Source organism: Capsicum annuum, chromosome 10, assembly GCF_002878395.1.
Source record: "Capsicum annuum cultivar UCD-10X-F1 chromosome 10, UCD10Xv1.1, whole genome shotgun sequence".
In the NCBI taxonomy this organism is placed as follows: Eukaryota; Viridiplantae; Streptophyta; class Magnoliopsida; order Solanales; family Solanaceae; genus Capsicum; species Capsicum annuum.
In genome coordinates this window covers 87,445,460-87,467,143 of record NC_061120.1, presented here as the reverse complement: position 1 = coordinate 87,467,143, position 21,684 = coordinate 87,445,460, and the positions used below count along the sequence as shown (strand labels likewise).

The 21,684-nt window shown below is 32.7% G+C and overlaps 1 protein-coding gene and 1 pseudogene across 1 annotated transcript; both read right to left on the bottom strand.

The window, feature by feature from the left end:
* Positions 1 to 5,879: 5,879 nt before the first annotated feature.
* LOC107844235 lies at positions 5,880 to 6,658 on the bottom strand (annotated as a pseudogene).
* Positions 6,659 to 11,061: 4,403 nt separating this feature from the next.
* Positions 11,062 to 14,365, bottom strand: LOC107845491 (plasma membrane-associated cation-binding protein 1). Its single transcript, XM_016689843.2, has 5 exons — positions 14,191 to 14,365; positions 13,480 to 13,630; positions 12,843 to 12,932; positions 12,125 to 12,209; positions 11,062 to 11,792 (listed from the first exon to the last, which is right to left on the bottom strand). Exons 2-5 carry the CDS (start codon positions 13,588 to 13,590, stop codon positions 11,401 to 11,403), a joined length of 678 nt encoding a protein of 225 aa, XP_016545329.1. The 5' UTR covers positions 13,591 to 13,630; positions 14,191 to 14,365; the 3' UTR covers positions 11,062 to 11,400.
* Positions 14,366 to 21,684: the final 7,319 nt, after the last annotated feature.

The window sequence follows — 21,684 nt, the reverse complement described above, 5'->3', positions numbered from 1 at the left end:
TGAAATAAACTTACTCATCCTTGGCCTGCTATCTGCAACCACATGAGGGGAATATCTGGCTAATTGAGTAAACTTAAGAGAATACTCTTTCACTGTCATATTGCCCTGCCTGAGGTTGATGAATTCTAGCACCTTAGCTTCTCTAAGCTGAAGTAAACTCCTCCCACTCAACTGACCCTACATCGTCTGCCCTCTTTGACTTTTACTGCCTGAACCAAGTATGAGCCACATCCTACAATTGATATGCAGCTAGCTCAACACTCTCACTAGACGTAACCCCCATTATGTCTGTAACCTTCTGTACCTAATCTAGGAATTCCTGAGGGTCCTTGTCTGTTTTAGACCCAATAAAGGATGGAAGATTCATTCAGGTGAAGTCCCAAATCATGGTTGCAGCTGAATTGGCCACTGGGTTGGCCAGAACGATAACTAGTCGTTCATTTTGAGCAGCAACTGACTGAGCAAGAGTAGTGAATGCGGCCCTGAACTCCGCATGAGAAACATGTTCATCCAAGGGATCTTCTTGGACAGGCTGGGTTCTTCTCTTGGGAGGTATGTTCTAAAATAAGGAGAAGAAACGGATTAGACTGAGAGATTAGATTGAGATTATACTCACTGGCACGACATGAATACTGAAAGAAGGAAAACTATTCATAAAACATCTTATAGCCTCCTGCACATAAATGTGGCGCGCAACACACCCATGTATAAGAATCTACTAGATGCGGCTTTTAGACTTTCTAGGACTTTATTGAACCTTGCTCTGATACCAAGTTTGTAACGCCCCAAATCTAGTACCCAAAATGCTACACGATGCTCATAACCCCAAAGGACTATAAGCTAATCCATAACTGATATTTATACCTGTATACTGCATAATATACTGAATAATGCAGAAACATGAACTGAAAGACCATAAGGTTCACATAACTGAAGTAAAACATAACATCTAAAAAGGGTATGAAATACCCAAAATAACTGAAATAACTGTCTGAACATAATAGTCTGGAAAGCCTCTAACTGACTGAACTGTCTGAGTAAGGATTTGATGGAACATGTCCCCAACTAACTCCAACTAATAAAATAATTAATAAGATAATAGGGAAATAATCATGTCCTCGAAGGATGAAGACTCACTGCTAACTTTGACTGCTGATATCTGGAATCTACTGATGCTCTGGAGCTCGTGTCTCTGAACCTATGGTATAAGACGCATATAGTGCAAATGCGTCAGTACTTTGAATGTACTGGTATGCATGTGAGGTAAGCTGAATGCATGGGGTTCATATGCATGAACAAATATAATAACAGACTGACTATCATGAGCGTGAGAGTACATGCAAGAGACATAAAAACTGACACTGATACCGTGATAAAATGATTACTGAATCTGAATACTGATAACTGATTTAACTGATTACATGAGTGACTATATCTGACAGTCCTGAATCTGATGGAACTAGCTGAGTTTTGTACTGTATCTGAGTTGACTGTATCTAACAATCCTGAAATCTGAAGAATTATCTAAGTTCTTGACTGATACTGATACTGAAACTGTGGGAAGTATTCATCTAACCGACATGCCCCAAATGATGCATTATAGCTGAATTGGGGTCCAATTTGTGCCCTAATTGGAAGGTTGTCAATACCGCGCCACTGATAAGGACAGCATGTGATGATCCTAATATAACAGGTAACTCTAATGAGAACGGTAGGAGCCCTTATATATCAGGTTAAGCCACCTCATCCACCCTCATATAGCAGGCTATGTTGTCTCATCCTATGCTGGCTACATAGTTCTGGAATGCAAGGACTGCTTCTAAGAATCACACCCTCATATAACATGTGAGTTCCCATCCTTGGGTTCACTCGGTGCTAATTTCTACTCCCATCTGAATAGACACTGAACGTGATTTACTAAACTGAACATGGACTGAGTTACTGAATTCCGTTGACTGACGGAATATTACTGATATTTGACAACTGACTAAGTTCATAAGATCATGGAGATTTCCTGAGTCATAAGACTGTTTGAAGTCTAAGGATCATATCTTGACTGAGAGTATCGTGAAAACATGACATGGCTCTAGGCACACAACTAATATTCCGGGTACAAGTACCCCCAGGACTCGGTGGAAAGAAACTGACAAAGCATGACTTTCTTGAATACATGACTAACATCACAATCCATAATACATTTATTAAAGCATTTCATCAAACATATGATCTGCATAAACTTGTACATACATGGGGATTTCATGATATTATGCTAGTTGGGCATTTTCCTTCTTCTAGGCATTTAATCAAACACATGGTAGGCATAGTATGTGTAAACTACATTATACAACAATAAAACATCATGATTCAATTCTAATTTCATCATTCAAGGGTTTAGGCATAGGTTAGCATGAATCTATATCTATACTAATCAAACCCACATATAATTTATCACCCAATCTTGGAATAGAATTCAATTACTCATTATCAACATGAACAAGAGCAGCCCAATCATGAAAATTCACATAGGAAATCCATAAAACTTGAACTTAGAAAAGGGATTCTTGGGCTTCATGGACGAAAGGAGTCCATGAATGAACACTATGCATACCTGGGTTGAGTTTCTTGAAGTTCTTGAACTTGAAGAATTGGAATCTCTAGTTCTTGAAGAATATTTGGATTTTATCCTTGGGGATTAATCTTAGAGAGAAAATCCTAATTTTGTTGTTGTGAAATAATAATGAACAATTGAGCTGAGGTCGGATATAACTGGGTATATATAAGCGGGTGGTAAAAGACCAAAAAGCCCCTTTTTTAAACGGCTTGAATTTGCTGAATCGGGACCGGCGATGGATTGTGCGACGGTCCGTCGCTAGGGAGACAGTCTATCGCTAGGGCGACAGTCTGTCGTTTCGATCGTCGTACGTGGACTAATAAAATGGCTTACTGCCTAAGTAGCGACGGTCTGGGCGACGGTCCGTCAACCTGCCTGTCGCACCTTATCCAGAAGGTGGCCTCACTGTTTCCCTTGCAATGGCCTGAGCGACGGTCCGTCGGCCTCACCATCGCACCTGGGCGGTTTTACTGCCTTCTGTATTTTGGCCATAACTTTCTCCTCCGATGTCGGTTTTTGATGAAATTGGTATCGTTGGAAAGCTAATTCAATTTTCCATATGACAAAAGTGAAAATCTTAAAAATACCATATGTACAAAAGTGGATTCATCTTTCAAAGAAAGCTTCTAACATTCTTGGGATAAATTTTAAGCTAGAAAAAAGTATGGGGTATTACAAAAAGGAAGGAATCCCTTTTTGGAATTTTGCATGCTAATCTTGCAAGAATAGTATCAATATAAAGTGCTTGAGATAAGCCTAATATCCTTTGTTTGCGATCTCGCATACGCTTGATCCCAAGGATATGAGCCGCTTCTTCCAAGTCTTTCATATCAAAATACGAGGACAACCACTCTTTAACAGAATTCAACATGCTCACATTATTTCCTATGAGCAAACTGTCATCTACATACAGAATAAAAAATGCTACTCTGTCTCCATACCATTTTTATAAACGCATGACTCATTTTCACATTGATTAAAACCAAAAGTCTTAATCGAATTATCAAAATAAGTATTCCATGCTCTAGATGCTTGTTTCAAACCATAAATGAATTTCATAAGTTTACAAAACTTGTGTTTATTATCACTTTCCACGAAACCTTTTGGTTGCGTCATATAAATGCACTCGTCAAGACTTCTATTTAGGAAAGCTGTCTTGACATCCATTTGTCAAATCTCATAATTATAATAAGCATCAATGGATAAGAGAATCCTAATGGATTTAAGCATTGCTACCGGTGAAAAAGTTTCCTCATAATCAATTCTTTCTTTTTGAGTAAACCCTTTCACAACAAGTCTAGCCTTAAAAGTTTGCACTTTTCCATCCACACCTCTCTTTTTCTTATAGATCCATCTACATGCAATGGGTTTGACTCCCGTAGGTGGTTCTACAAGTTTTCAGACTTGATTGGAATATATAGACTCTATTTCATATTTCATAGCAGCAATCCACATTTTAGCATCTTTATCATGTAGTACTTTGGCGTAATTAAGAGGTTCCATATTAGGCTCCTCAGGGATTCTATCATACGATTCTTCCAAGAGTGCAAACCGTAAAGGTTTTCTAATAATTCTCTCACTACGACAACTAGTCGCTACAGGATTTGCTGCATTTGGAACTAAATTTTGAACACCCTCGATGTCTTCCTATACTATGACAGGTTCCTCGACATTATCCTGAACGTTTTCCTCCACAATTACAGGCTGCTCGGCGTTACTCCCACTACTTTGAGGTAGTGTAATGTCAAGTGTTTGCTCTTGTACAAGCTCTTATTAATTGACATTTCTCCCACTACGTGGATGCAGTGGTATGTCAATAACAATTTTTGGAAATTGTTCTTGTGTTTCATTATTCGTTATTCTATTGCCCAATTCCTGTAAAACAGTTTTACTTCTAGGAACATGGTTTATTAAATAATCCTCTTCAAGAAATCTGGCATGTGTCGAAACAATTACCTTTTGTTCCTTAGGATAATAAAATAAACCCCATTTTGTTCCTTTTGGATACCCAATAAAAACATACACTTCTATCCTAGATTCCAACTTATCAGTTTTTCTTTTTAGCACATATGTTGGACAACCCCAAACTCGAATATACCGTAGGCTAGGCTTGCGCCCACTTCACAATTCAAGTGGGGTTAAAGGTACTGATTTTGAAAGAACCAAGTTCAGAATATAATTTGCAGTTTCTAATGCATAACCCCAAAAAGAAAAGGGCAAATCTGAATAACTTAACATTGATCTAACCATTTTCATAAGAGTTCTATTTCGGTGTTCTGCCGCACTATTTTTTTGTGGTATTTTCGGGACAGAATATTAAGATGTAATTCCTGATTTCGATAAGTATTTAATGAATTCCGCAGAAAGGTATTCACCACCATGATTAGATCGTAATGTATGGATATGTTTGTTATGTCACTTTTTCGTTTTCATCTTAAATTCTTTGATTTTTTCAAAGCATTCAGATTTACGATGCAACAAATAAATGTATCCATATTTCGAGTAATCATCTGTGAAAGTCACAAAATACCTAAAACCACCTCTTGCTTGTATATTCATTGGACCACACAAATCAGTATGAATTAATTTTAACTTATTATCGGCTCTATTTCCTTTGGAAGGAAAATATCTCTTGGTCATTTTACCTTCTAAACAGGATTCACAAGTTGGAAATGCCTCTACTTTCAATGAACTCAAAGGTCCATCAGAAATCAACAGTGAGATCCTATTTAAGTTAATATGACCTAGGCGTAAGTGTCATAAGTTTGTTTCACTCAATTTCAAAATACGTTTTCTTTTATGTGATTGATCAACACTATTAAGTTCCATTTTTTGTAGCATATCATGGGAAACATCAAATACAAACAAATCATGTATTCTAGGGGCAGAACTAATAAAATGCTTATCAAACTTAATAATTGCACAATTATTAGCAAAATAAATATTGTAACCAGCATCCATTATACTTGAAACTGAAAGCAAATTCCTTCTTATAGAAGGTACGTAAAGAACATTAGTCAGTCTTAAAACTCTAGAACTACTAAACAAAATAGAAATATTTTCTATAGCTAAGGCTGGTGCTGGTTCCCCATTTGCTTGAAACATGTTCAGTTTATTTTCACTTAGACGCTGTGTTTCCTGAAACCCCTGCAAGTATGTGCAGATATGATTATTGGATCCCGAATCTATAGCCCAAAATTAGGTAGAAATAGCCGCTAAAAATGTTTCATCGACATATGAAAAGATGTACCTTATTTCTGTATCTTAGCTATGTAGCCGGGACATTGTTTCTTATAATGACCAGGTTGCTTGCAACGATAGCATTTGCCCTTAGGCTTAGCCACACCACCATTAGCACCTGAAACCTTATGAGGCTTCTTTTTTTTTCGCCTTTTGGCTTAGAAGTCGAAGATGAAGGTTTGTTAACCATCAACGCCGCAGGAGGAGCTTATTGCTTAATGATAGATTCTGTTGCTTGCAGCTCATTCAACAGTTTTGTAAGAGATAAGTCCATCTTATTTATGTTATAATTCAAGCGAAACTGCTGAAAACTGTCTGGCAGAGTCTGTAGGACCATCTCAACCTGAGACTCCTTATTAATAACCGCACCAAGAATTCCCATCTCATTGAATAGACTCATCATTTTAAAAACATGTTCCCTTACCGAAGTTTCTTCAACCATTTTTGTGGTCAAAAGAGCTTTCATGGTTGTCTGCTTTGCAACACGATTTTGCTCCCCAAACATCTCTTTGAGAGATTCAAGCATATCATAGGCAGTAGTCATGGACTGATATTGATGTTGCTGCACATTTTCCATAGAGGCAAGAATGTAGCATCTTTCCATCTTATCAGCCTTAACCCACTTATCTTAGGCTTTAATCTCATCATCAGTGGTTCATCTGACTTAACAGGACATTCCTCAACCAACACAAATTTAAAGCCCTCAGCAGTAAGAACAATATCCGAATTATGTTTCCAGTCAACATAGTTAGGGCCTTCTAATTTATTTTGATTCAGGATAGAAATTAAGGGATTAAATGAAGACATCGTTAATCTGTTATATAATCAAATTAAAATAGATCATTAGACATGCTTCAAAATAATAAAATTCTTCAAAAACAATGCACATAAACCGTTAGAATCATTAAGAAAACTTAACCATTTAAGCAAATATACATGTAATGTCAGATATTTTATCTCTTAAATGAAATAGAACCAACTCAGTTGGAGAGTCAACTGTTGATTTAAGTTAGATAAATATCATATTTCATAAGTCTCTGTACCATTGAACCAACATGTAACTTAGTTGGAAAGTTAATACAAGTCATGAAAAACAAGAGATTATAAAACAGTATTACAATATACAAGTTTATCCGATAGGGAAGATGACCGATGTCAACATGTAAACTCATATTATGTACTGTTATTAACCACTGAAAACCATAAGGAATGGTCCCTATCACCACTGGTTTGCAAAAAATAATTTTTTCAAAATTTTTAATTTTTTTGAAAACATAAAAACGCCCAAAAACTCATCAAAATGACCCCGAATGGCCAAAAAATGGTCTGGTTCACAATTTATTGTGAGTATTGTTCAGTGGATTGTTTCCAATAAATGTACCAAATTTCAGGTCATTCAGAGTTCGTCAAAAAATTGAAAAACTCCAAAATCGACCAAATTGGCAATTATTGGCCGAGCTGTTGCGAGGGACAGCAGGGCTTCCTGCACTGCTTGGCCTTACTGCTACTGTTCATACAGTGAGTAACGACTATAGTTGGTTGTAGTCGAGACTCATCATCGTTTTGCACTTAATCGACAAAATTAATTTTAACAAAACTATGCAAAATTCGTTTTATGCTTTCTTGATGATAAAATTAAATTCTGTTGGAATCAATAACATCATAAAAAGCATGAAAAACAGCCAATAGCAATATGATTTATACAATTATTATTCGAAATATGTACAACAAATGATGTATTTTCTTTTACATTATCTAGCATATGTAAGAAGACTACTGATACCAATTGTTAGAACATGCACATCAGAAACAATAATTCTACAGAATCAATAACTTACATATAATCTAGCCAACATAATCAAAATTACAATTAGAAAACTTCCTTCTTGAAACTTTCACAAATATCCTTTAATGCCTTAGCCTTCAGTTCTGCAGTCTTCTACTACTGCCTGACTTAACCTTTTCTTATCAAACTTGCATGGGCTAGTCTTTTTCGAACTCAAAGAAAAGATGAGATTCACTTTATCTTCTGAACCCTAAACCCTATTTATTCTTGTTTTCTCATAAATAAGGGAAAATCAAGAGGCAAACGTTTTTAGGCCTCTTTAGTTGTCCAAAATGTTTTAGGCCTCTTTAGTTGTCCAAAACGTTTTCAACCAACTAAAGTCAGAAGATATTATTTTCCTTCCAGAAGACCAGTAAATAATATTACTTCTTTTAGTAAGTTCCTTTTTCTTTTTCAAAATTGATTAGTTAATCAGATATAGCAGGGACCGCAAAATTATTAAGTGAGGCTTGCAATTATGATATTAATTCGGTGATGAAAGAATTATCATATCATAATAAATTATAAATTATTCTACTAAAAATCTATAATTGCACTCCTCGATTTAATTTTGAAATCTACCATTACATCTTATTTAACTCCCCATGTTAGAATTACCGACACAAATCAATTAAATTAAATTCTCTAAAAAATTTAACTCATTAATTAATTTAATCTTTTATTTATAATGCTTAACTTATTTCACATGACGGATACAAAATCCACCTGCAGGGGTTTCACGTGAAAAGTTATAAGCAACCATAAAGGGGTGTCTTCTATCTCAAGTTCGAGACATGATTTTGTGAACTAATTAATATTTCTAAGTGATTCGTCATCATCCAACCTATCAGGAATATGTTGACTCACAAAAGAGTCTCACCTTTTAATAGATTAAAACGACAAAACAAACCACATAGATCATAATAATTATATCAAGATTAAGAGTATAAGTACATGTAATGGACTAGAGAAATCGTTTATTAATATTCAGAACATAAACGAATATCTCTAATTGGTCCGTTCAATACATACGAAATGTACTAGCACAAGAAGTTGGAATATTACCACTCCCATAATTAAGATCAAATTATATTTAATCTTGTGCTACAATCATTAAGATGTTTTTTCTACCTCATCTTTGATTGTGAACGTTAATTTATTACTTATAAGAACCGACAATTTTAATCTTCCGTGCATTAGTTAAAATACTGCATACATAAAATTGTCTACTATATAAGCAAAGGACACACATGTTAACACAATGATCTATTCAAATAAAGATTCTCTTAATATAATAAATAGTCTTTACGTGGGATGAAAATATAATACTATAAAACAAATTACATGGTTAATAGTATATCCTAATAATGGGAACCGAAAATGAAAGAAAAAAGCCAAAAATGTGTATTTTCTTATGAGCAAATTGATAACGCACTAAATGATAGGAGTAATAAATTTAATGCCCATTTGCTTCAATCAAACTACCCCTTGAAACATCAATTTCAAAATATTATTATGATACATAATTGGTCCAACTTGCTTAGCACGTAGTTTCTTGCGTGTGGGCAATCGAATTTGGTTTCTATCAGAATTGAGTTGTATGTATCTGTTATAATAATATTAATAATATTAAAGTATTGATGTATCCCTATCCCCTCTTGATAATTGACATTATATTATTTATATTTTATTATTATAACACAAAATTTATATTAACTAGTAGTATTCATGGAGTTTTACTTGATGTAACTTGTCTTTCATCACATTTTACTGACCATTAATTGATTCATATTTGATACTATATAAAAGTACATATATTTGATTTATTGCAGGATAATTTAATTTCTTTTATATTGTTAGTGTATCGATATCATCTAAATATTCAAATTCAGTATCTAGATTAGGCCTCCTTAATGAGTTGGAGGATGAAATTTCATTTAAGGTTATCATGTTAATTTGTTTATTTACAAGGAATCAATATAAGCCATATTCTTAATTGGTGTTGATAGTCAATTAAATGAAAATTATGGTTACTATAAAAAATTAAGTTAGATATATATAGAAGTCTCTCTCAAATAACTGATACGTGTCATTGATATTTTATTTAAACATGTCTACCGTCACTCTTATATACTTGCATTCATGATTTGAATTTTCTATTCGATATCTATATTGGAACTTTATTAATCGGGATACACGTCATGTGTAGTCTATATTTTTTTTTTATAATAAAATGCTTTCGAATAAGTTTTTATCATACTCAAACTTAAAATCGAAAGTTTTTAATTAAGCATAAAAAAAATCTTATTCCCACAATTCTCGCAGTTATCCCTCAGTTACATGCATATCATTACATGCTTTAATATCATAGTTTTCTCCATTATGTGCATATATATTTTTTAGCTTTTGCAAATGATACCATCACATCAACCATAATATCTACACGCTATTAGTTGTTGAGATTCTTTTCTCTAAACTTTATCTTGTTAAAGAAAATTACACTACAAAGTTTAGTCTTTATCTCAGCAAAATTAGCCAAGTCATCAATTACGTAGACTATAATCTGGTCTCAGTTTTAAATCATAGAGAAATATGTTGAAAAAAATCATTAATCTATCGCTAAACTGCTAACGAAAAGTTGCTCTAATCTGTCGCTGAATAAAATTAAGAATAATTTTTTTAATTTAATTATAAAATTTATCCGTTGCTAATTCGATTGGTCCAACAAAAGTTATCATTCTATGACAGTTTCAATTGGATGGAAGCTAACTGTCAGGAGTGGCGAGGACTTCTTTACTACTTCGAGCTATATATATATATATATATATCATTGAATACGTGAAATGATTCAGGACCAACAAAAGATCTTATAATATTAGGCGCAAGTCATATCCACGTAAACTAGGTGATTTACTTGCAAGAATGGCTTTGGAGGTAAGTGATTTTGAATGTTTAACCTCTCTTATCCTAGCGTTTATGGACAAAATTTCAATTCAAAGACTTTTGAGTTTAAGGCTTCGCTCATGTAAGCAACGTTAAAAATTCAAGATCACCGATTTCTAAAATCATTTAAGTGTAGCTTCCTATCACCGACTATATTAGTTTAACCCATTTAAAATTAAATAATTAAGTTAATATTAAACCAAATGGTGGATAATTTTCAACAGTAATGAACTAATAAATTAGTCGATGGCCACGCAAGCTATTCACACGCGAAACTGGTGGACACAATGTAGTGTAGGGGGGCAACCATACATCTAGCTTATACGTAAACAAGTAACAACCAAGCACTTGTAACTCTTCAAAATTGAAAACTTTGAATATGCACTTAAACCATACCAGTTATATATATATATATATATATATTACTAAGGAGGAAAAGAAGTGATAAATCAAATCAACTTATACATCTTATTATAGTATTGAAGAATCAAATGGAATAAGTTTGAGAAAAAAAATTACACAAGACACTGTTGAAATAGTATTGTACAAACTACCGAAAGAAATAACGAGCAGAGAACACTAACAAAAGAATAATAAATCAAGTTTTTGTCTTCTTTCTCGCAGTAATAACCATGAAACATGGAAAAAGTAAAAATAAAATTAAAAAAAAATAAACATGCAACTTTGACACAAAGATGAATTGAAGTATTTATATTCATCAAGCCATTGGTGGTTCGACGCCCCATGCATAATGAAAGTTTTAATGCGTTTGACTACCTTTCTAAGCCTTTGATGGTGCTGGTGCTGCTGCAGCTGCAGCTGCTGGTGCTGCTTCCACCTTGACAGGTGCCACATCAGCAGGTGCAGGTACTTCTTCCACCTTAACGGGTGCCACATCAGCAGGTGCTGATTCCTCTTCTTTCTTTGATTCTGCTGCTTCAACAACTATGTCTTTCTCCTTCACCTCCACCTCTTCAGCTGATGTGGCAGTTGTTGCTTCCACATCAGCAGGTGCCACGTCAACAGGTGCTGGTTCCTCTTCTTTCTTCTTCTCTTCTTCTGGGATGACTATAAATGTTGATACTTTCTCGAACACAAAGCGAATTGGGCCGGATACATATGAAGGCCCAAAGTTTGAGCTTGCTTCACTTACTGCTTTCGATCCCGGAAATTCTTCATTTATATGAACAAATACACCAAAAAACAAACCTTAGTACCACGATGTAACTAAAAAAGAGTGAAACTAATATGTATTTACCTTATTAAATTATTTAAAAAATAATGATATCTAATATAGAGTTTAAGTTCTACATGGTGGTGTGAAAAATCATATTGAATTCAATCAAATCAATTAGAAGGTAATTACAAGTTTTTTTAAAAAACTAACAAGTTAGATTAATTTTTGACCAGCAAAACTTCAACAATTTTGATCATATTCAAACACAATTTTAACTTTTTGAATATCATCTTTTTAGCACTCCAAATAAAAGAAATTGAAGGCCTACCGATTTTGACAAGCTCATCAAGGAATTTTTGGACTCCAGCTGAGTGTTTCTTAAGTCCTGCATCCTTTGGTTCCTTCACTAAAGTCTGTATATTTTTTTTCATCATAATAAAGAGATAATAGCAGTAATTAGTTCTAATGTTTTGCTTGCAATCATACTATATAATACTAATAATTTGGCTAAATTTCAATCATATTGAAATATAATAAATTAACAACATCATACTTAATGTAATCCTAGAGTTCGAGGAAAATGGTCAGTGGGGGAGTCAGAATTTTCACTAAGGGGTTCAAAATATGAAAAACTAAACACATGAAGGAGCCAATAGGAGTTCAACATCTACTACATATACATAAATTTGTTTTTTTAACTATATGTAAATAATATAATTTTATATTCCGCCGAAGGGGATTCGAATGAACCACCTCGGCCCTTCGTTCCTGGCCTGAAGATATTGTATGCGCAACTTTGCCCCTACCTTGTGAGGGTAGAGATGATGTTTCCAATAGACTCTCCACTCAAGTAAAACATGACAACAAGAAGTTGAAAGAAAATCCAATAGATGATGAAGTTCTGCTAAAAATTAATTAAAGAGAAAAGTAGCAACAACAAGTAATATGGTTACAGAAGTAAGAAAACAACAAGTAATAATAAAGTCGAAGAATAAGATAGTAGAAGAGTAATAATATAAACAGTAATTAATTAAGTATATAAAAACCTTGATCTCAACTGCAGCAGCTTCATAAATTTCAACTACTTTGGGTTGAAGCTCAGCCTTCTTTTCTTCGAACTCCTTGTTGTACTGCTCCTGAAAATTTAGCAGACAAAATCTCGTATTAATTGCTTTATAAATTTAACTTATATATCTTGATAATATAATAATATTTTTTTGTATAATTAGTGTACTACTATTAAATACAGTTATTTAAGTGATGAGGTTATATAAGAACTTTTTATACTGTATAGAATCTAAACTTCTCCTTGTTTGTTAGAAATTAGTTAACAAAGAAAAAAGTCCATTTTTCTTTTTCTTTTCCCCGCCTCCATTTTTTGGGGATTGATTTTTGGATGGCTAATAGTTATTATCTGAGAAAATTATTTTTCCTGTTGATTTTAATTTTCTTCAATGAAAAATGTGGTGGTTTTCTTAGTCATCTAACAAATCAACTTTTTTTTTAATTTATATCGAATTATGATGTACGTTCTTGCAACAATTACGTACTTTGGACCCGAAATGATCATGTCAAGATCTTTTATACACTTTCAGTTATCGAAAAAATAATCCAAATAAATAAGACAGGCTATTTGTTACAACAAGTTAAAATATTCTATGACGTCCACTTTTTTTTGGTTACCTTAGTTTCATCAAAAGTCTTGGATGCCTCAGCAGCAGCAGCCTTCTTGGGTCCATTTTTCTCGAAGATCATCTTGATCTTTGGAAGAACTTTTGCTTTCCAGTATCCCATCTTGATTTATTTCAATCAAACAGTCACAAAATATGTATATCTGTAACACACAAAAAAATATACATGATGAAAATTCTTGCTATAAGGAACTTAAGGAAGGACGATAAATTTTGCAACTAAACAATAATATTTGTTGCTCATCTTATTTAAAGATGGATTGGCAACAAATTATATAAAAAAAAAAAACTACTAAAAAATAACTTAACGAAAAACAAATCAGGTAGCTGAACAAAAAAATGTGTTGCTAATTCTATTTAATGATGGATTAGCTATAAGAAAACTATTGAAAAAATAGGAAAACTATTGAAAAAATAGGAATTAACGGAAGAAAAATTCTGTAGCTAAGCAAAAAATTTGTTACTAATCATATTTAAGGATGGATTAACAAAATATTATTAAAAACTACCGAAAAGTAGAAATACCAACATACAAATTTTATAGCTAAAAAATAAAATTTGCTGCTAATCCTTGGATTAGTAACATATTATCAAAAAAAAAAAAAAATTGTTAGCAATGAGCAACTGAAAAGCTGATTAACTATGAAATCCGTAGCTAATTTCAATTTTTTCTTTTTTGTAGTTATATAAAGAAATCACTTACATGAATATGAAGAAAGCAAACTGAATTCTCTCTTTTATTTGTTTGTAATTATATATGGTCTCTCTAATAATAAAAACAGGTAACTGTTGTGCTATTGATGTGTTGTTATATATAAGTAGACAATTTAGCAAAAACTCTTTCTTTTGTAGCCAACTGTGCTTCCAAATATAAGGACCTGGCATGGCCTTATACCAACAAAGACTTATTTTCCAACAACAAATAGCCCCTGTCTTTCTCATTATTTACACATATATCCAAGGGTGGAGCCACATGGATGCATGGGATTCATCCGAACAGTGGAGCGAAATTTTTTATTAAGGAGTTTAAAATATGCTACTTACATCTAAGATGGTGATACGAAATGGATTACATTCTATCTTTTTCAGATTCCATTATATGAGAATGCACTGAATATGTTATTATTGTTTGGATTTAAAGTATAAAGAAATAAATATATGAAAATCGATGAATATTCAATATCTACTGTATTTATCTAAAAAATAAGTTTACTAAATATAGAGTGTAATTTTTGAACCCTTTTGCTCCCACACGGCTTCTCTACAGGTCATTCAAATTCATTTTTAGTGAAAATTATGATGTATATTTAAGATTAAATTTTTTTAATATTTATATAATAAATATTAAATCTCCTCAATTCATTTATTCATTTTTTTTTTTACACATTTAATTAAAATGAAAAATTTGATTCCGCAACGACAACATTACCCTATGTCTATCATCAAATGACCTACCCCACCATGCTCTCTCACCTCTGGTTTTTTCTGTGAACAGGGATGAATGTTGAATTTGAGCATTGGATACTTGCACAGTACACATGTTTTTTCCTCTTCTTCAAGATTTAGGTTTATATAAATTTAACCCTTTAACATAATTAATTTAATACTTCATCGGTATCAACTTATGCGAAGTCTTGAATTTCGACAGTTAATTTTTTTTGTTTCTATTATAAATTTAGATTGAATTTTTATTTTTTGGAAATAAAAATTATATATTTAAAAACTACATAAAGTATTATATGTCATAATAATTAATAATTCAAGATGTTTAAAAATGTCTGAAGAAATCATGATGCATTACGAAATTGAAACAGAGAATGTCATTTACCTATCTTGGTTTTTTTTGAGGTAATAGATCTCGTAAAAATAGGTTAATGCGTGAGATTTATCTATCAATAAAATTGATAACGAACATGAAAAATTAAAGTTCAACTCTTAATAAAGATAAAAAAATCTTTCTTTCTATTTGCTTAAACATGGATCAATATAGTTACATGATATATATATATATATATATATATTGATGAAAAATAGTATACACCTAATGAATAGTTGAGATGCTCATAAAATTGACACGTAACAGTAAGGTTAAACAAAAAAAATCTGTGAACTTAGTATCAAGGATATAATTGTCATTTCAACTGTGATTTGGTAGTGTTTAGCTTGAAAGGTTGTTTGGTATGAGAATGAAATACATAAAATTATTTCATTGGATCAGTTATCGTACCATACATATAAGATAGCTTATTACTTATTTTATTATTATAAAATAAATGATGAGATAAATAAACTTGAAACTAATTGATACTACTAGAGAATGTAAGGTAAAATAATTCTTTGTTTACTTGGGGACTGCTTTTCCTTATCCCTCGTTCTAAACGATTACTAAGATGTCGTTGAGTAGTTGGTAAAAGTTATGCAAATATTAACATGAAGAGATAATTATGTACTAATGAAGAGATATCCTATATAAAATATTATATAGATTTTCTTATAACTTCTACATACATTAGTTGTGTTGATTTTTCAAATTGCAAATCAAACTCTGTATTAAATTTATACATGAATAATTATGCATCTTATAACATGATATTACTTGTGCAAAATGTAATACTGCATAACTCATTACCAAATTAGCTACCAAACCATCCCTTAGGGTATAAGGGGTCGTTTGGTTGGGAAATAGTTATTTTGAAATAATTAATTTCGAAATTAGTTATCCTAAGATTATTCGTGATAACTTATTTCACCATACATATGGGATAACTTATCCCATCACTATGGTGTAAATAGTGGAATAAGTTATATCGATATAAATTAATACCTCCAATTAAATATGAGATAATTGACTAATACGTCCAACCTGAGATTAGTTATTTCTTACGTGTCACACCAAACGATTCCTAATTGACTAATTTGAGTGAATAATGAATAATGATGGGAGTGGGTGATTTGGTGAATCAGAAAAGAATGTGGAGGGCAAAATAGGTAAAAGAAATTTGACAGCTAGCAAAGGGGGTCAATGAGAGGTGGCGTGGGACCCATAATCCAGCTTGATGGTGATCTGTAACAAAAACGTTTCTTTCTCTGTAAAATTTGAGCTCCTCAACTTGCTCACGTGGCTTCGCTGTCTTCTACAATATCACGCCGTCAAACATATCTCCCCACTTCAAAAATCGCCCTCCTACTTCTACCTAAATTACGTAATTGCCATCCAATTAAAAGAGTTGGATGATTAGCAACTCACATCTTATTTATGGAATGAGTTTTTAGTTCATGGCGCATGATAGGAACAAAATTCTGCTCCCTCAGCTTAAAAAAGTGATCTATTTTTTTTTAATTCGTTTAAAAAAATAATTTTTTTATAATATTTTAATTTCAACTTTTCACATGGCAATATTTTAGTATATTTGACACAATTTTAATTTAAGACCATAATATTCAAAAGTATTTTTTATTTTTTAAAATTGTGTGCTAAATCAAAATAGGTCATTCTTTTCTAAACGAAGAGAGTATATAATAATATATAATTACAATAAAATTAAGTTAAGTTTTTAAGTGAAATTTTAAAATAAGTTTAAAGGATGGTATATGTGTTAGGCAAAACAGTCCCCTACAAAATCTTATATATATTAGTTTAAATGTGCATGTCTCGTATGTGGAGTCGTTGCTTTTTTAAAATTAAAATTTAATAATTTATTTTAATTTATTTCATATTTTAAGAAAATAATAGATTGAAAAATTTAGACCTAAAAAATTAAATTATTTATTAGACAAAGATTATTTGATATTGAATGAAATTATAACAAAAATTAAGTTGACAAGTAATATGATCGTACTTAAACTTTGATTTTTGGAAAAACTACAATCTTTCAAATATATTATTTATAATTAAGTCTTTAAAATCAAGCATCTTATTCCTTACATGTTTTTTCAAATTTTAACAGAAATTAATGTAAAGTGAAAAATGTCAAGTTCATATAAATCCTTATTGAAAACGTATGTAATAACCTAAAACAGTAATAACCACAATCTCTTAGGTCTAAAAGAAATTGAAATGGATGATCAATACGAAATTTTTACAAAATCATCATCAACAACAACAACAATAAACCCAGTGTATTCCCACAAAGTGGGGTCTGAGGAGGGTAAAATGTACGCAGTCCATACCGCTATCTCTGAAGAAATAGAGAGGTTATTTCCGATAGACCCCCGGCTCAAGATAAAAAATAGTGTACAAGGTCGTAATGAAACATGAAGCAGGATGGATGACATAACAGAAATAAGGAATAAGAAATAATAAAAATAGATATCAGAGAAATACGAAATAAGAGAAATACGAGCAATACGAAATAAGAAATAAGAAATAGGATACCCACCTAGTAGTAATATACATTCACAGACCAAAAACACCCACCATATCCAAACTCTCCTGACTAGAGGCTCCTACTTATGGACACAGTCCTAGGATTACTAACCCGACTACGCAAGAGCTCTCCTAACAACTTGCTACAACCCACACACTCACACTAGCTTTCTACCCTTATCTGCTACCTCCACACCTTCCTATCTAGGGTCATGTACTCAATAAGCTTTAGTTGCTCTATGTCATGTCTAATCACCTTCCTCTAGTATTTCTTCGGCCTACCTCTACTCCTTCTAAAGTCATCCAAAGCTAGCCTCTCACACCTACGAACTGGGGCATCCGTGCCCCTCTTCATCATATGTCCAAACTATCTCAGTCTTTCTTCTCGTATCTTGTTCCCCACCGAAGCCACTCTCACCTTCTCCCCGGATAGTCTCATTCCTAACTCTATCCCCTCTAGTAAGTCCATACATCCAATACAACATTCTCATTTCCGCCACCTTCAATTTTTGAATGTGGGAGTTCTTGACTGGCCAACACTCCGCTCCGTACAGCATGGTCGGATGGACTGCCACTCTGTAGAATTTGTCTTTAAGATTAAGAGACACCTTCTTATCACACAACACTCTCGAGGCGAGCCTCCACTTCATGCAGCCTGCTCCAATATGTTTAGAGACATCCTCATCAATCTCGTTATTCCCCTGAATCATAGACCCAAGATACTTAAAATTATCCCTCTTACAAACATCCTGGGAATCCAACCTCGCCATCACTTCGTCCTCCTGACTCGAGTCACTGAACATGCATTCCATATACTCCGTCTTGGACCTACTCAACCTGAACCCCTTAGATTCAAAGGTTTGCCTCCAAATCTCAAATTTTTCATTCATACCCCCTCCCCCTGCCGCACGCGCGTGTCTCATCAATCAACACTGCATCATCCGTAAATAACATACACTAAGACATCTCACCTTGAATACTCCATGTCAAAACGTCTATCACCAACGCAAACAGAAACATACTAAGAGTCTATCCATGATGCAACCCTGTCTCAATCGGAAAAAGCCCTGAGTCTCCTCTCGCCGTCCTCACCCGAGTCTTTTCTCTATCGTACATGTCCTTAATAGCTCTGATGTACGCCATCGGAACCCCTCTCACCTCCAAGCATCTCCAAAGAACCTCCCTAGGGACTTTATCATACGCCTTCTCCAGGTCGATGAACACTATGTGCAAATCCCTCTTTCTTTCTCTATATTGCTCCACCAATCTCCTCACCAGGTGGATTGCCTCTGTCATCGAGCGACCAGACATAAAACTTAACTGATTCTATGAAATGAACACGACCCTCCTTAATCTCCGCTCAACCACCCTCTCCCAAATCTTCATAATGTGACTTAACAGTTTAATACCCCTATAGTTGTTTTTACAAAATTATATAAAAAAAAATTAAAACAAAAGAAATAATGAAATAAACAAAATTTAAAGAAAAGATTATATAGCAACCGACCTTGTTAAGAGCAATCAATCTCTACGGAGGATAAAAAAAAGAGGATATTAATAAAATTTTAAACTCTTTTTTTTTTTTATAAAATTTTAAAACTTTTTCTAAAAAACAACTAAATATGCACCCAAGGGTGTGGCATAGTGGTTCAATGAAGTTGAGATGAGCATCATGAGGTCTCAGGTTCAATTCTAAGAAAAATCAGACTAGGTGTTTTCTTCCCATCCGTTCTAACCTTGATGAACAGAGTTACCTAGTTAAAGTGGGCGCAAGCTAATCCAGACATCACGGTTATAAAAAAAAGAAACTAAGTATGGTAGATTTAATTTTTTTTTCCATAAATTATTTACAAAAATTAAATAAACTAAAATCTTAAGAAAGAGGACTTTATCTTTTGTATTTGTCTCTTTTCTCCGTTCATGTATAGTCTTTTTAATTAAATTACAATTATACACAAACACTAATATATATTAAAATATTAATAATATTATATTCTTAAGATCTCAAAAATAAATGTCCTAGTTTAGCTTTTTACCGTCTTTTACTTTCTTCGGCTACATTTTTTTTTAAGATTCAGACGTCTGAGTCTGACTACATATCTGAATGATTATAATGTTTTCTTTAGATCTGAAAATTGAATGATTAAGACAGTTTGTTTTTCAACATCTGAATGTGTAAGAAAAATTTATTTGTATATCTAATAAAATAATAAATACAATTCAAATAAAAAACTAATTATATATCAGAAAAGTATATAATTTAATACAATAAAATTATTATTTGATTGAAAAAAAATATTTATGTTTGTTAGTGATAGTGGAGATGGTTTATGATGGTGGTTGTGGTGACAATGATTGATGTTAGGGATTAGTAATGTTGGTGATGATAGTTGTGATGATTGATATTGTAGTGACTGTTATGATAGTAGTGGTTGATAGTGGTGGTGGTGGTTGTGATGTGACGTTGCTTGATGTTAGTAGTTGAAGGTGTTGATTATGATGGCTAAAAAATGAATGCATGATGGTTGACGATGTATTGGTGCTAGTTGGACATGTTGTTAGTTGTGATGGTGGAGATGGTTGTTAGTAGAGATAAATTGTAGCGATGGTAGTGGCTGAAACGATGGTAGAAGTGGCGTTACTAGTGACAATAATGGTGGTGGCCGAAGAATATATGAAGGTTGTGATATATTAGCGGTATTTAGCGGTGATGCTAGTTGTGATAGATGAGTTGGTCGATAGTAGGGATTGACCGGTAGTGGTTGATGATGGTGGTGTTGTTGACGGTGATGGTGGTGGTGAATATAATTTGAATAATAGAGGTAGTAGGTGTGATTACGATTGATAATAGTGGTTGGTAGCGATATTTGTTGTCGATGGTGGAGGAGGTTGGTGGTGGTGGGTGGTAGTTGATAATGGTGGCGGTGGCAGGGGTGGTTAGTGGTGATGATTGATGATTATGAATAGAGTGGCGGTGAATATTATCTAACACCAGAATACCTCTTCAGACCTATTAAGACTTGATTCTAGATTTGAATAATTAAGAGCTATTAAGAGCTAAAATCTTGATAAAAAATAAATGCACTTAAGGGTCTGAAGTCTTAACCATTCAGATTCAGACCTCCATTAAGTGCAAACAAATAAGCCCTTATTTTCATAAAACAAAAATCCTTATAATATTAATTTTTAAATTATATTTTATTCTTATTATATATTTTTAGTACTCCTTAAATTATTGTCAATATTATTATAATTTTTAAAGGAAAAAAGTGAAAAAACAACTTTATCTATTACAAAGTCTTTAATGAAGAACAAAAAGTTTAAATAACATTTCTAAGATCCTTCACGCATTTAATATATATATATATATATACATACATACATTTAATGTCGTTGTTGTTGTTATTTTTGTTTTGACAATTTTAATGACATATTTCTCCCGTTCCATAGTACTTGAGCATTTTTTATTTTATACAGTGATTAAAAAATTATAAATGAAATGATCAAATTTATTACTATACCGTTTGTCTATATTAATGAACTTTTTAAATTTTTTTTTTTGAAACTTTTAAAATTGTTTAAATTTTCAAAGAGTGTATTAATTGTAGGAGTAAAATAATTTTTTTTAATTAATTTTATCTTAATTTAGTAAGTGATCAAATAATTTGGGACATATATTTTTAGTAAAATGATCAACTAATATGAGATAAAAGAGAGTATATGATAGTTAAGATATTTACACTAGTAGGTAGGAGTGTCAACTCAAATCTCTATATACATAAAAGCAAAACATAAATAAGACAAGATGTCACATGTCAAGCTATTAAAATA